The 14,100-nt window shown below is 40.2% G+C and overlaps 1 protein-coding gene across 1 annotated transcript in view; it reads left to right on the top strand.

Annotated features, from left to right (window-relative positions):
* The window catches only part of LOC125433935 (fer-1-like protein 4), a 78,988-nt gene that overhangs the window by 25,391 nt on the left and 39,497 nt on the right, over positions 1 to 14,100 (top strand). The window contains 8 exon segments of the mRNA XM_048498882.1: positions 676 to 1,046; positions 6,765 to 6,873; positions 7,995 to 8,193; positions 9,809 to 9,929; positions 10,264 to 10,364; positions 11,033 to 11,120; positions 11,264 to 11,386; positions 13,938 to 14,090. Coding sequence (XP_048354839.1) covers positions 676 to 1,046; positions 6,765 to 6,873; positions 7,995 to 8,193; positions 9,809 to 9,929; positions 10,264 to 10,364; positions 11,033 to 11,120; positions 11,264 to 11,386; positions 13,938 to 14,090 — 1,265 coding nt within the window.

Below are 14,100 nucleotides of genomic sequence, written 5' to 3'. Positions count from 1 at the left end.
TGTGGCCTAGGCATTCCACCTCTTAAGGTGAATCCATCTTACAGGTAGCAAAGAAAAACCTTGTGTGTGTGAGACAAAGAAAACATAGTTAACTTTATAACCTCTGACCTACGTGCTCTGCCTCACCTAAGCAATGTCGGATTAACTGCCCAATGACTCATCAATGAATTGATAGCAAGACACTGACCTCACTAGCTAATTAACATGCACACAGTTAACCCCTTGTTGTCAGGATTGTGACAGACACTTGCAAATCCTAACACATTTAAATAATTTTGAGGGTGGAAATAAAGTGTTTGGGGATCAAACAATGCAGAACTCTATGGAGGAAATGTTTTATTTCCTGCCTCAAAGTGTTTTAAATTTATTGTGCAGAAAAACCCCATAGTTAGTTTAATTGACACATGGTTTTGCACAATATCGGAACTTAGCCAGTGTCTTTTATAGCTCACTCCTTAGAAGGTCTACTTAAAATCTACTTAAAATCTACTTAAAATCTACTGAAGTCTACTCAGGGGGCTTACTCCCAGGAAAGTGGTTTTAGGATTGCACAGTTAGGCTATCAAAGAATCCAGCCCATCTGATCCATTGGTTGGAAAGGTATAAGACTGTAATAAACACCTGTAAATTCTAACTTGGCTGCTATCAAATTAAGACGTGTATCAATTTTCACAGGCTTTAATCCCACTTTTGGTCCCACTTGGGTGAATTTATATGGTTCACCTCAGAACTCAGCTCTGCGAGATGTCCACAAAGATCTCAATGAAGGTCTGGGAGAAGGTATATTCTACCGTGGGCGCCTTCTCATGGCCATTTCTGTGGAGATCTTCAGCACTCTCCAAGCAGCAGAAAAAAAGCCTGTGGAGGTTCTCAAAGGTGCTCTAAGCAAGCTCAAATTGAAGAAAAAAAGTAAAAAGGCCAAGGAGAAAAACAGAGTGTCTTTCAAAGCGCAACAGCAAAGCCAGGCTGAGGTTGGTGTCCCTGAGGAGGCAGAGCAACCAAGTGAGGTGATTGTGGAGGTAGATGAGCTACATCCTCTCCCAGAGGTGAGTCTTATACATTGATTAACAGAGTTGTTAACATATCAGGGCTGGCCCAACCATATAGGCAAAATGGGTGGTCACCTAGGGTGCCAAATTAGATAGAAATGAATTTCTTTTCTCTATTAAAATATTAATCTTCCTCTCATTTTTCTCTGTACTGAACGTTGGTAGGGGGGAACATACCAAAGTCACAGTTTGCCTAGGGTGCCAAAACTCTTGTGCTAACCCTGTTGCATATCAAGAAAAGGAGAACCGTACCAGATATGGAACAGAAAACAAGAGACAATTGATGCAATAGGAGAATTAATTTTAATCCAATTCTAAGTCTGCTCAGAGTTGAATAAAGTTAAAATTAATTGTCCCTTTGCACCAAATACCTTTTGCTTTTTGTTTCCCAAACTCATTAAATTTGTTTTATGCTTTTAAAAATCATATTGGCTACCTATTTTTATTGCCCAAAGAATAAAGAATAGTTTTGAATCAAAGTGGCACATACCTCACTCATAAAACAGTAGAGTGTCCAGTTTCTCTGACTCACAACTCCCCCATCCGCTTCATGTTTTATCCTCGCTGTCAATCCCCTTATCACTCTCAGTTGCTGCCACTCACTGTCACCAAGACACAAGCCCTCTAACAGTCCTTTTTTTAATACCTCCTGAGTGGAAAAATGCCAGCCAGCAACACACTGGGGGCGGTGGTTACTCTGCCCCCAGTGTGTTACTGGCTGGCGCTGCTCAGAGGAGAAAAAGATTTGGTGGAGGTTTTTTGCAGAGGCAGTGGTGGGGCAGCAGAAGTGAGGAGTTGGCAGCAGGGGACAGGGAAGTTTGGCAGTGGGGGGAGTTCAGCTAAGGCCTGGGCAGGGGGAGAGGGGGTGGGGCACAGAGCCAAAATGCGCCCCCATGTGACACAGGTGAATGGTGCCTGGTCTATCTGCCCCCTAGTTCTGCCAGTGCTTTGAATATATTTATCTTCAAACCTCAGCATTAGAAGCAAGTGAAAGGAATTTACTGTTGGAAAGAGTTGCATGTACAACATAATTTTGCTTGGTATATGGCTACAAGACTTACCATTGCTAAAAAAGCAAGATTCTTTTTTTTAAAAAAAACTGAACAGTACCTTCTTTCTTTGTTAGCAGGAATATTTGCAGAAAATAGGAAAGCAGATTTCTGGTTGTATGCATAATTCTCTCATACAGACAATCTTTGTTTAGATTTTTAGATCATGTAGGTACATTTTGGAACAGGGAAACAGAAATAGCTTGATATCCAGTTGCAAAAGTATAAATGTGATTACCTGTTTGCTGTGTAGGTACTAAATATTATTTTCTAAGATTCTGAAGCTGGCAGCAACTTATTAATAATTCAGAGTTCAGACTTATTAAGTTGTAATAAACGTATATACTTTTAAAGACATTTATGAACTTCTAAGCCCATTGAACTCATAGAAGTTACACCTGTAGAAGGTGGTAACTCTGCTTAGGGTTGCATGGGTAGCCACATCTAATTCATTGTATCTGCTGTGTCTGTTTGCATATTTTACCCTGAGGAGCAGCCTCCAAACTATGTTGTTTTGTATGTCTAATTAATAGATTAATGCCTATGATAGGACATGCCAATTTGTAATGGCATCAGAGTTGGAGGAATGCCTGCTTTTCAAAATAGTGGGAGTCTGTCCCTTTTAGCATGGGGAATTAGTGAGAGCAAACTCATGGCTTTAGCAAAAGGTTGGGCAAGCTCAGGGTCTTTATTGCCTATGTATATAAATGTCAGCTTTTGCAAGAAATCCGCAGGAGAGCAAAATAAAGTTTAACAATTTTATTAAGAAATAATAGGGTAAACATGTACACAATAATCAAAGCAGTAGAGCAGACACACACTCCTATGATATAAGCAGTGTTGAGAAGATAGGTTTGAAATAGATGAAAGGAAATTGGGGAGCAAAGGTTATAGTCACCTGAACTTTACAGTACTATACATGGTTTGTAAAGGAAAGATTAAGTAGGTGGAGATGGTGGTGATAACATGGGGACAAAGAGCTCTGCCACAGCCCTATCATTCTGAAAAGAACAAATGGAACCAATAAAAGACACACCCGTGCACTATTTGTATGCCTTTCTGGTGTGGCTGCAGAGCTAATAACATTGTACAGAATACGTAAGTGCAGTAGACTGACAGATTCAAAGACAATCAGCAAGAAGTGACAGTTTTTTGGGGTAGCACAATTGTTCTGTCCAAATTTAATGAGAGCACCAAGATCCAAAATGCTAAAGACTACCACACTGTATGCACTATTATAAAGTATAAAGAACTGTACACTTATTTATCAAAGAAAGACTGTGCAAAATTTAAGTAGTGTATAGTTAAATGTTACATTTACGTGTAGTAAAATACATTAAAAAACCATAGCACAACAGAGCACATAACAAAGAACAATATATATTGTAGGATTCTGAGAAAAAGTGACAGGAATCCAGGACTGAGTCCTGTTTCAAAATGTCTTCATCAGAAGAGTCCAAAATTGAAGTGAGATGAAGTTTCTGTGGTCTTCCCAGGAAAAAACAGAAAGTGTGTTTATTTATTACACTACAGGTTGTCTTCTAGAGTCAGGTGCAATAAAATATAATGTACCTATTATCGTAGAACAGTTGGCCCTCAATACATTTGATTTTGATACATTTATTTTTATTATGTGGGAATACATCTTTAAAAACATTTTAAAATGATAAAAAGGTTCACCAATCTCTGATTATAATCAGCACAGCTGCTGAATATTCTGGCTCCAGCAAAACGTAAACTTTGTGCGTAATGTGCTATCAAGTCTCTTCTTACAGCAACCATATGAATTAATGACCTTCAAAACAGCCTATTTTTTCAAAATGCTAGAAGAAAAGAATGAGTTAATATAACTAGAAAAACTATGTTTGCAAAGGTTTATACTTACAATTAAAAATGTTACAGAGACTTCTAATATTGACCTGTATCATCCTTCGTGCAAGTACAGAGAACAGAACAAGTTGTCTAGCTAGCAAGAGAAGTGTGAGGCCCCCAAATATTCTGCTTTCCTTTTAGAAGATACAAGGATCCTGTAGTGCAGTACTTTGTGTTTGTAAGACATATACAAATGTACTGTTGTGTTTTGTTGAAGTGTCTGATAAAGTGGATGTGTTGTTCCCTCCAGCATTCATATCCTTCCCTGAGGCTATCATTGCTACACTGCATTGTAGTGTGATACAATGTGCTAAAATTTTATTGTATGCTGCCATAGGCCATTACAACACAAGAACAAAAGTTGTATAAACAAAACTCAAAGGTATTAGCATAAAATTTGACATAATATATAAGCTTAAATGCTAAGAAAACAATACAATACGACCTTTAAAATTTGTAATTTATTTATTATTTATTGTATTATTTTTAAAATTTATTTTATTAAATTGATAGACCGCCCTTTCCCGAAGGGGGGTGGACAACAGTAATAAAAACATAAACATTAAAACACAATATAAAATAACATGACCTGCTTATATTACTGCATTATTCTATTTATTTTTTACTTTGTATGCCTAATAAAGGTTATTGATGATGATATTAAAACAGGAACCAGTTAAATGTCAGATGGCGTCGAATCCCCCTTTTCCCCTCCCAGCCTTGCGCTCGCAGAAGGCCAGATGTAATAATACTGATGTTTCTAACCAGGCTGGCCAAATGCCCGGTGGAACAGGTCCATCTTACAGGCCCCACGGAAGCTCTGCAAGTCTCGCAGGGCCCTGATCTTCCTTGGGAGCCTGTTCCACCAGGTAAGGGCCAGGGCTGTAAAGGCCTGGCCTTGTGGAGGCGAGCCTGATTGCTTTTGGGCCAAGGATCATCATTAGGTCCTCCTCTGAGGAGCGGAGGGGCCTAACGGGGTGATATGGGGAGAGGCGGTCCCTCAGGTATGCAGGTCTGAGGTCGTGAACAGCTTTGAAGGTCAAAACCAACACTTTAAACATGACCCAGTACTCAATTGGCAGCCAGTGCAGATGGTATAGGACCGGCGTAATCCGGTCCCTGCATGAAGCTTCTGTAAGGAGCTTGGCTGCTGCATTATGTACAAGACTCAATTTCTGGATCATAGCTAAAGGCAAGCCCGCGTAGAGCGAGTTACAGTAGTCTAATCTGAAGGTGACCGTTTACAGTGTTATTGCACTTTCTGGTTACATGCTTCATGTTTGAGTTGCTTGTTCAGTTTGTAGCTAGCTAGCTGCCAAGGCAAAAAGTGATACCCTAACAGAAATGAAATGGGTCAGAATCTGATAGCAAAAAGAAGAGCGTCTCTAGATCTGACAGGGAAGGTAAACTTAATAAAATCTTGGCAAGGAATTTCGCTCTTGGCTCTTTATATAGAGAACAGAAAAAAATAGTGTGATGGTTCTTCTGAGATGAAAGCACTGCATATATAGAAATGCAAGGCTTGGAACCTGGGAGAAACATCCAGCAAGAACAGCCAATGGCATTGTCTGAAAACACAGAGGAATAAACTCCTAACAGGGTTTTTTTGGTGTGATATTGACCAAATAAGGGGACCTAACTTGATTGTTCTTGAATAATTTGAACCAAGGCAAGAATTTAGACTGGAGGATTGTTTGTCTATCAAACATAGCCTCATACTTGTAAATCCAATCACATAGATTGTAATCAGTTCTTGGAGCACCTAACCTACTGTCCAGTACTGAATAATGAGAAAGGAAGTTGCTGTAAAATGCTATCCAAGATTAATCATTCTGGTGCATTGTTTCAAAGCTTGCATTACTAAAGGAGTTTGTAGAATCCATGCTGCGTTTTCCCCCCAGTGTTTTAGTATAGCAGAGGGAATATGGGCCTTGATTGAAGGCAGCCTGCATCAGGGCTGCTGGAGTACCCTTGGATAATGCTAGAATTCTTTGCATACAGAGATTTTGTAATGATTCTAAATTTTGTAAGGATTCTTTCCATCCCCAAATCTCAGCCCTGTATAGGAGTTGGGGGATGGCCTTATTTGATAACAGTTTTAAAGCTAGATCTGTTAGGAACCCTACTTTGGTAAAATGGAATTTCAGAATGGCTCCTATAATTTTAAAGACAGAAGATCTTATAAGTGCCAGGTGGGATTTCCAGTTTGTCTGGCTATACGTCACTTTCAGGTATTTAAAGGTACTACACTGATCAACTGGTGTGCCTTGAATACTCCAAAGGTATTTCTTTGGGTTTTTTTCTGAATACCATCACTCTAGTTTTGGCATGAATGATATTAAGACATTCTTCCTTACAATAGTCACCTAATTCATGTAGTAACTGTAAAAAACCTGAATGTATAAGGGAAATCAAGACCATGCCATCTGCATATAAAATAGTAGTAATTTTCTGCAATCCTATTGAAGGGGGGGGGACCTTGGGCCAGATAGCCTCGAACAGTGTCATTTAGGTAGATGTTAAATAATAAAGGAGTTAAAACGCAGCCCTGTTTCATCTCCCTTTAAATTGGTATATCCTCTGTTAGAGAATCTGAAATTCCTACCCTAATTTTATCATGAACTTAGGCCTAAAGATATTAAGATGATTGCATAAATGTATTACAACTGCCTGCCTGTGTTTGCCTTGGGTAAAGAATTCATGGTTCAATATTATGATTCTTTATGTGGAGAAAAATTATGTGGACATTTGAATGTCAAAACTAGGCCACACTGAACCTTTCTTTCTTCTTCAGAATGCACTGGGAGTTAAAGAAGAATTCCTCCTTTTTGCCTCCTTCTTTGAAGTCACTATGATGGATCCATCAATAAGTACCAAGCCTGTTAAATTTGAGATCTCTATAGGTAACTATGTTTTCTGAGCCCAACCAGACATTATCAGGAAAATAATCATGATTACAGTTGAACAGAGACTTTTCCTTGGAGGGCCCTAGATTTAGCAAGCTTTAACACAGTATGGATCTTATTTAGGGCTGCCAACCCAAGGCTAGCAACATCACTGGTAATACTCTGGCATGAGCCAAAACTTTATGGTTTAACCATAGAGTTTTGACTCCTTGCTAGAACACCACTGGCAATGCACTAAATGTCACTTCTAACTGTGTCAGAAGTGATGGCACCACTTTGGGAATTCTTGTTGTGCCCCCTCTCCCCATTTTGCCTGCATTTTCTTCTGCTACCCAGCTGAGCAGCTGTGGGAAGGGCCCACTGGTGGCAGGGATTCTCCTGCCCCCAAATGGCATATGGCAACCATAATTTTAATGTAGGCCTGTTGTTTGTGTATGTGTGTTTTTACTATGATTTGTTTTGTTCCTGTGTGTCGCCTTGAAATCCTGATGATTTCGTGTACAAATAAGATAATGCTCCTTTCTCACTCATGGATATGTCCTCACTCCATCTGCCCAAGTCTGTTGTATTTTTTCTTAACTTCTGCCTCACCTTTTTTGCCCGTCCTGCTTATGAAACTGCAACTGCTTAGTAGTTACTAGACACAGCTCTGAGTAAACATTCTACTGTAAAGCCCTCTACAGTTGACCATCTGAACAGTGGGTTTGATTTGATATTACCTAAGGAATAGCTTGGAAAACCAGATAGTTTTCCTCAGCAAACATTAGTCTCTATCAGCTTAGTTATTTTTCAAGCAGCTGACTAAATGGAAGTCATGCTGGTGTTAACTATTTATATATGTAAGAAAGACAACAGCCCAGAAGAAAAAAGAGCTTGCTGTGTATGTTCTGACCACAGACTCCATCAGAGTGTGAAATTTACAAACACAAGCTGCTGCTGATGCTCTAGAGAGGTTGGGGCTGCAGGGATGGTCTTGGAGGACTGTCTCATGGTGATTATACAAAGAAAACACGCTTATTATATGGCACAGCTATAAATAGTAACTGGCCATGAATACCAGCTATAAATGGCACAGCTGTAAATAGTAACTGGCATGAATAACCATCTTCATCTTCAAGGGAACTATGGTAAAGCTGAAGAAGTTTTGACCAAGGCTTCTAAGAAGGGTGAGAAAGAAGAAAGGAGTGAAGACAAGCAGCCTTTACTTGAACCCAGTTCTGAGGATGAACTGGATGTTGAAGTCCTACCCCCAAGCACAACTTTGCTCCAAAAATCTGTTACTGCAAGCCAAAGACCAGAGCCCACAGAATTTGACAGGTAATTCATTTTCTTTACAATCTTACTAGTCCTTTCACATTCCCATTAATTAATTCATTTAACAGACATTCCTATCATTCATTAGGTATAAATAATAGAAACTCAGATGTGGAAGGAAACATAAGAATCATGTGCCTTAATTCTCTTACCCTAGAAAGTATAGTATATGCCTCAAGCATCCCCAACAAATATGCTTCTTTCCTGACATACTGCATTTCAAACACAATTGTATTAATTTAGTAATGGTACCATTCTTCATTATTTTTCAGCTGCTTTGTTTCCCCCCCACTAGCATCAGGATCTAGTAGTATGCATGTATATGCAGGATCTTGTACTATGCATGTATAAACAGAAAAGCAGCATCTGTTCCAGTGCAAACAGATCTTTTCTGTTGTAGTATGCAATATTCTTTGCAAGTTTCTAATATTGTTGGGTCTGAGAAATCCAGACTCAAGACTTACAGTCCTATCCAAAGTGGGGAGGTGCTGAATCCAACTGTGGAAGCTGTACCACACTCTGCTGACAGATTTGCCCTCCCCAGGGCACTTGCCCTGGCAGAGGGGTGATTTCTCTGGCTTGTGGCCTCCCTTGACCTCCCCAGTGCTGGGACGCTGTGCCAAATGCTGCGCCAGCATCCCAGCATACCTGCCACCATGGCAGGGGGAGGAGTCAATGTTAGTCAACTTCCTTGTTCCCACTAGTCCTGCTACACCGGGTCCGGGACTTTAGACTTATACCACCAAAAAAGTGGTGTAAGTCTATTAAGACCAATGGGAGCCTCTTGGTGGTGGGGAGGCTTTTTCACTTTTCAAGCCTCCCCAAGCTGCTGGGAACCCACTATGGGAATAGTGGGACACAGTGGCTGTGGCACTGTGGCCCTCCACCTGACCCTTTGAATGGGGCTGCCCTTCACATTTCCTCTTAAGACAAAAGTCTAGTGCCATCTATTATCTGTAATAATAATCATTCAATAGTTCTTTTATCTAATTAACTGAAAGCCAGTTTGAATCTAACAGCCCTGAAAGATCTTCTTCTTCATGACACATGAAATAAAAGCCTAAGCAGAATTACTCCTTTCTAAATAATTTGAAGTCGATGGGTTTAGAAGAGTGCTTAGGATCATGCTGCTGATTGGCTAACGTTTAGCAGTGCAAATTCTGACAGTCCAAATCTCCAGTTTGTGCATCTTTCTTCTGGCAACATGTTTGTTACAAATATGGACTTGCAGGGTCCCTTCTGCTCAGGAGAGGGACACTACCCTTAGTGTTCTTCTTGCAGTTAATCTTCACCAGACTCAGCCATATTCTGCTGAGATGCCTTCATTGCATCTGTTGGAGGGGTAAGCTCATACTTTATTCTAGAAGCCACTTAGTAGCTAGATACAAGAACTTTCCGTGAGTCTTATCCTCATAATTCAAACCTAGGGAGTGGAGAGGGCTGCCTTCAACAAGTCTGTAGCAGATCCTGACCTTTATACTATGTTTAAAAAATCCCAGGGTGGAAATCCATTACTTATTCTAGCCTTAGTGGTAATATAACAGTATAACTGTCATGCAGACAGGTGGTTATCAGCTGTTAATTAAAGTTGTAAATCTTCTGTGCCTGCTGCTCTTAGCTCTTACAGCTGCCTGTCCATGCTGCACGATAAACCTTGTGTGTATGTCTGGAGCTACTGGGAAGACTATACCTGGAGACTCTGCAATTCAAACTGGATTGTCAAAATAGCAGAGCGTTTGGTAAAGTATTGCTTTGCCTGTCAAACCCCTGCTGCTTTGTTTCACATACTTGTCTTTCCTGGAACACGCAGAAAATTGTTTCGGCAGAGTGGGAGCCTGACTGGATTTAGGTTCTGAGTACTCTCTGCCCTGTTCTTGGCAAAGGATGTTTGAGGGCACTCAATACTTCACAAGAGAAACTCTTTGCTTCATTCTTTACAAAAATCACATCATTGCTGCTAATTGTTTTGGTGCAAGGGTGCATAGCATTAGCTGTACTAAATGCTTCCGTTTATGGAACAAACATTTCTTCCATTTTCTGCAACTGATCTGAAGGCAGCATTTGTTACACTAGGAACATGGGCTGGAAGATGTGGAGAAGCTCTTGAGGAGACCAAAATCCAAAGCAGATGAGAGGCTTCGGCAGGTCCTGGAAGAATTTGTGGCAGGATGTAGGTTAGTACACTCCTGCTTTTATTTAATAAAAGCCATATGGTTGACTCACATTGCCTTTTCTGCTCCTTCTATCTTACATTCTTTATCAGAACTCTTGAATGAAACATCCTTGAATCCAGTATCATCATAGCTCAGAAGATATTTATACCTGGATTGTGACTAGCCCAAGGTCAACCAGCTGGCATGTGTTGGAGTGCACAAGCTAATCTAGTTCACCAGATAAGCCTCCACAGCCCAAGTGGCAGAGCAGGGAATCAAACCCAGTTCTCCAGATTAGAATGCACCTGCTCTTAACCACTACAGCACGCTGGTGTAAGTAGCAAATAGCGCAGTGACACACAATGAGACTCATGATCAAGCAAAGATTTCAACTCATCTCACAAGCCTATAACCAACCAATGCCCTGGCAACTATATTACATTGACTATTACATAAAAATCTATATGCAGAAGATGCAAAGATGAAAGATAAATTATTTTTGTATTATAATTGCTAGGCAGTTATCTGATATATCTGGCTCCTTATTAATGTGGTGGAAGAGCAGTTTAAATGCAGGGTTTTTTTTAGTGTTCTATGATGATGAAACCCTGACTTCTGTTTGTCTTTTATTCTGTTCGATATGTGGCTGCAGTCACAGAACCAGAACTTACAGTCTTATCTAATTTCAGGCAGTATTCACTTAATGCAGACAAAAAGCCAATGGCCCGTCCAAATAACCTTGACCGCTGTCGGATGAAGTCACTGCCACAAAACATTGTGAGTTGTGTGAACAACCTGAATTTGTGGATGTGTTACTCTAGATAGGTACAAGGCATGGGTCTACTTTTAAGGAAACTGAATTGTCAGGAGTTATATGGTTTGACATTGTTTTTTCTGTTCAGATTCTGTATATCTTGAAGGCGAGGGGAGAATCCCAGCGCCTTATAAGGAGGCATGTAACTTGACAATCACGCACCAACGTCAAGGAGAAAGTCAATGAGGCAAAGACAATCCTCTCAAAACTCCGCTTCCTAGCTAAAGAGGTACGTATGCTAAGCATAAGGCAAGGGTTGGCAGTTTGTATCACATGGGAGCCCTTGGCTTGGCCACTGCAAAATGAAACATTGCCCTGCGGAGTTTAAGTGGCTGCTAATTCCCATAGAGCTATATCAGTGTTCATTTAGAAATCAAAGTCCTTATGGTAGAGAAAACTGTGAAAACATTCCTGTGCTCCACCATGACAGCTTTGCTGAGGTCAATAGGAGCTTCTGCAGGTGCCAACCTGCAGATGGGCAAAATCAACATGCGTTCTCCAGTTTCTGTACACATGCTTTCTCCATTGTGGCTTCCACCTTGTGAAATGGCCTGCCTGAGGAAGTCAGGAAAGCTCTCACTCTCCTGGCTTTCTGCAAAATATGTGAAATTGAACTATTGAAGAGGGCTTTTCTGCACAGTTCCTAGGGCTGCGCTGTACAAAATGGTTGTACAAACTTGCTTGGATAAATGATTAGGGACTTTTCTGCTGCATATGGCTTATTGTAAGTAGGACCCTATTTATGTAATTTCTGTACTGCTTAATGTGTCATGTAAATACTTATGCTGCTATGCTTCAGTTCTTTCTTGTGGCTCCAGACTTCTAAAATCCTAATACGTTGGTTATGGAAGGTCTCATTTTTTGTGATTGGACTGGATCACTATATGTAATCTGCCTTGAGTCCCTGTGAAGAAGGCAAACTATAAATAATGTAAAATTTTAAAAATGCATAACGTTTAGCTGACGCTCAAATTGGAGGATGATGGATGGTGCTTTGGATGCAGGAGCTGAGATGACTGAAAGTGTGGTGTCCAATCTTGATATCAACATTTCAGTCTGACTTGGTCAGGACAGGATGGGTTAGAAATCTAAATAAATGAATAATACCAATGTTCTGTGATTCCTATTCTTCTTCCCATCTGTTTTCCCAGACCCTCACAAAAAGCTCCAACATTTTAAACTTCTCTATCCTCATTTCCCACAAATATGAAAACACAGTATATTACAATAGGTATTTGAAACCCTCTGATTTTTGGCTTTCTCTCTCAATTGTGGTCATAGAGTTAGTAGGTCAGACTACTCCTGTGATCTTAAGGGACAGTAATAAGGGCTATAACACTCCTCTACAAGGATAGGTGTGGTCCTATGTGGCAACATCAGAGAGAAATGGATTTCAGACAGAAGACATCTGACAGCTAAGGAGGGCTGACATAAAACACTAACCACAGCATACTCAGTCACACCTTTAATGTTATCATTTGCTATATATATCTTATGAGTCTCCAATTCATTATAACAATCTAATCAATATTGATAGCAGGTCTTTCTTATAAGATATTTTCCCATAAATAGAATTACTAATACTCCTTAACAAATACCTATCCTTTAATATAGACGACCATCAGCAATTTTTCCTTTTCTCACTTTAAAAACCCCTTTCCCTGGAAAGGGTATCTGCAGCTGAAATGTGTCTTTTATCAAGGCTAAAGGCATTGGCCAGCAGTTCCTAAAACAAAACAACAATTGACAGAAAACATTGTTTTCATTAGAATACGTGACTATTGTTCTTATGAAAACTAAGCATATTCAGAATTACTTAGATACAGTTTTTTTCTATAAAGTAGGAAGGTAGCACCTGTATCATTGCTGGTGCTGTTCTTATCCTGACATGGGCTCTCCCCTTCAAGCATATGCCCGCTGGTGATGTACTGCTCTTTTGTTTTTGGCCTGGACTGGTAATATATAGCCCAAACCTATACCTGTTCCCAAACCCCATTCAATACTTTATTTTCTTAGACTCTGTATGGATGAATCACTCTAAGATGATTATGATAGTTTTTGTTAGTTTTCGGAGACTCAATTTAAAAAAGCCTCTTTGTTATCAAAATGGTTCTCATTGGCGTTTTCCCCATGGCCAATATATCCTGGGATGAGGAAGTGAACCATCCCGGTTTGGGCATGAATTGCGCAAGGCTTCCATGACTAAATTGGGCCTGCCCCGCGAGATTTGCCTTATCCCGCGGCTTTCAAAAAATGATAAAATTGGTGTTTTTTTTGAAAAAGCACACGCCGATCCTGCACCCATGCAAATATCGCGGGAGATGGGCAGTTTATTTTTCTGGTGTCGCTGCCTGCTCTCCCTGCCCCTTAGCTGCAGCCGATCAGAACATCAGAAAAACGGAATCTACATAAGCTACGTAAATGAGGCAAATGTAAACGTTCATGTGGAAAATGAAAATAAACCGGAGGCTTGTGCATAATTCATTGGAGTTCTTCCTCCCAGCCTGAATGCACTGACGGGCAGCCGTGTAAAGGGAGAAACCGGGATAAAAACACCCTGGGACATATGATCCCGGGTTTATCCCAGGAAATTTTGTCTGCGGGGAAAATACCATTTTTCAAAGTTCTAAATTCCCACAGAAGGACTCTGTATACGTTGGTGGAGAGAGCTCGCTATTACCCACTTCTTGCTTAAATTAAAATTCCACAAAATTATTCACTTGATTGGTAGCCACTAATTTGGGTAGCATTAGTTTTTGTTTTGTTTTGTTTTTTTCCAGCCACAGTGTACTGTCCCAGATGTCTTGATCTGGATGTTTAGTAACAACAAGCGGATAGGGTATACAAGAATCCCGGCCCAGAATATCTTGTACTCGGTGGTAGAAGAGGAGAAAGGCAAGGATTGTGCCAAGATCCAAACTATCTTTTTAAAGGTTGGAACTA

Source organism: Sphaerodactylus townsendi, linkage group LG05 (genome assembly GCF_021028975.2).
Source record: "Sphaerodactylus townsendi isolate TG3544 linkage group LG05, MPM_Stown_v2.3, whole genome shotgun sequence".
In the NCBI taxonomy this organism is placed as follows: domain Eukaryota; kingdom Metazoa; phylum Chordata; class Lepidosauria; order Squamata; family Sphaerodactylidae; genus Sphaerodactylus; species Sphaerodactylus townsendi.
This window is presented reverse-complemented; position numbering and strand designations above follow the sequence as displayed.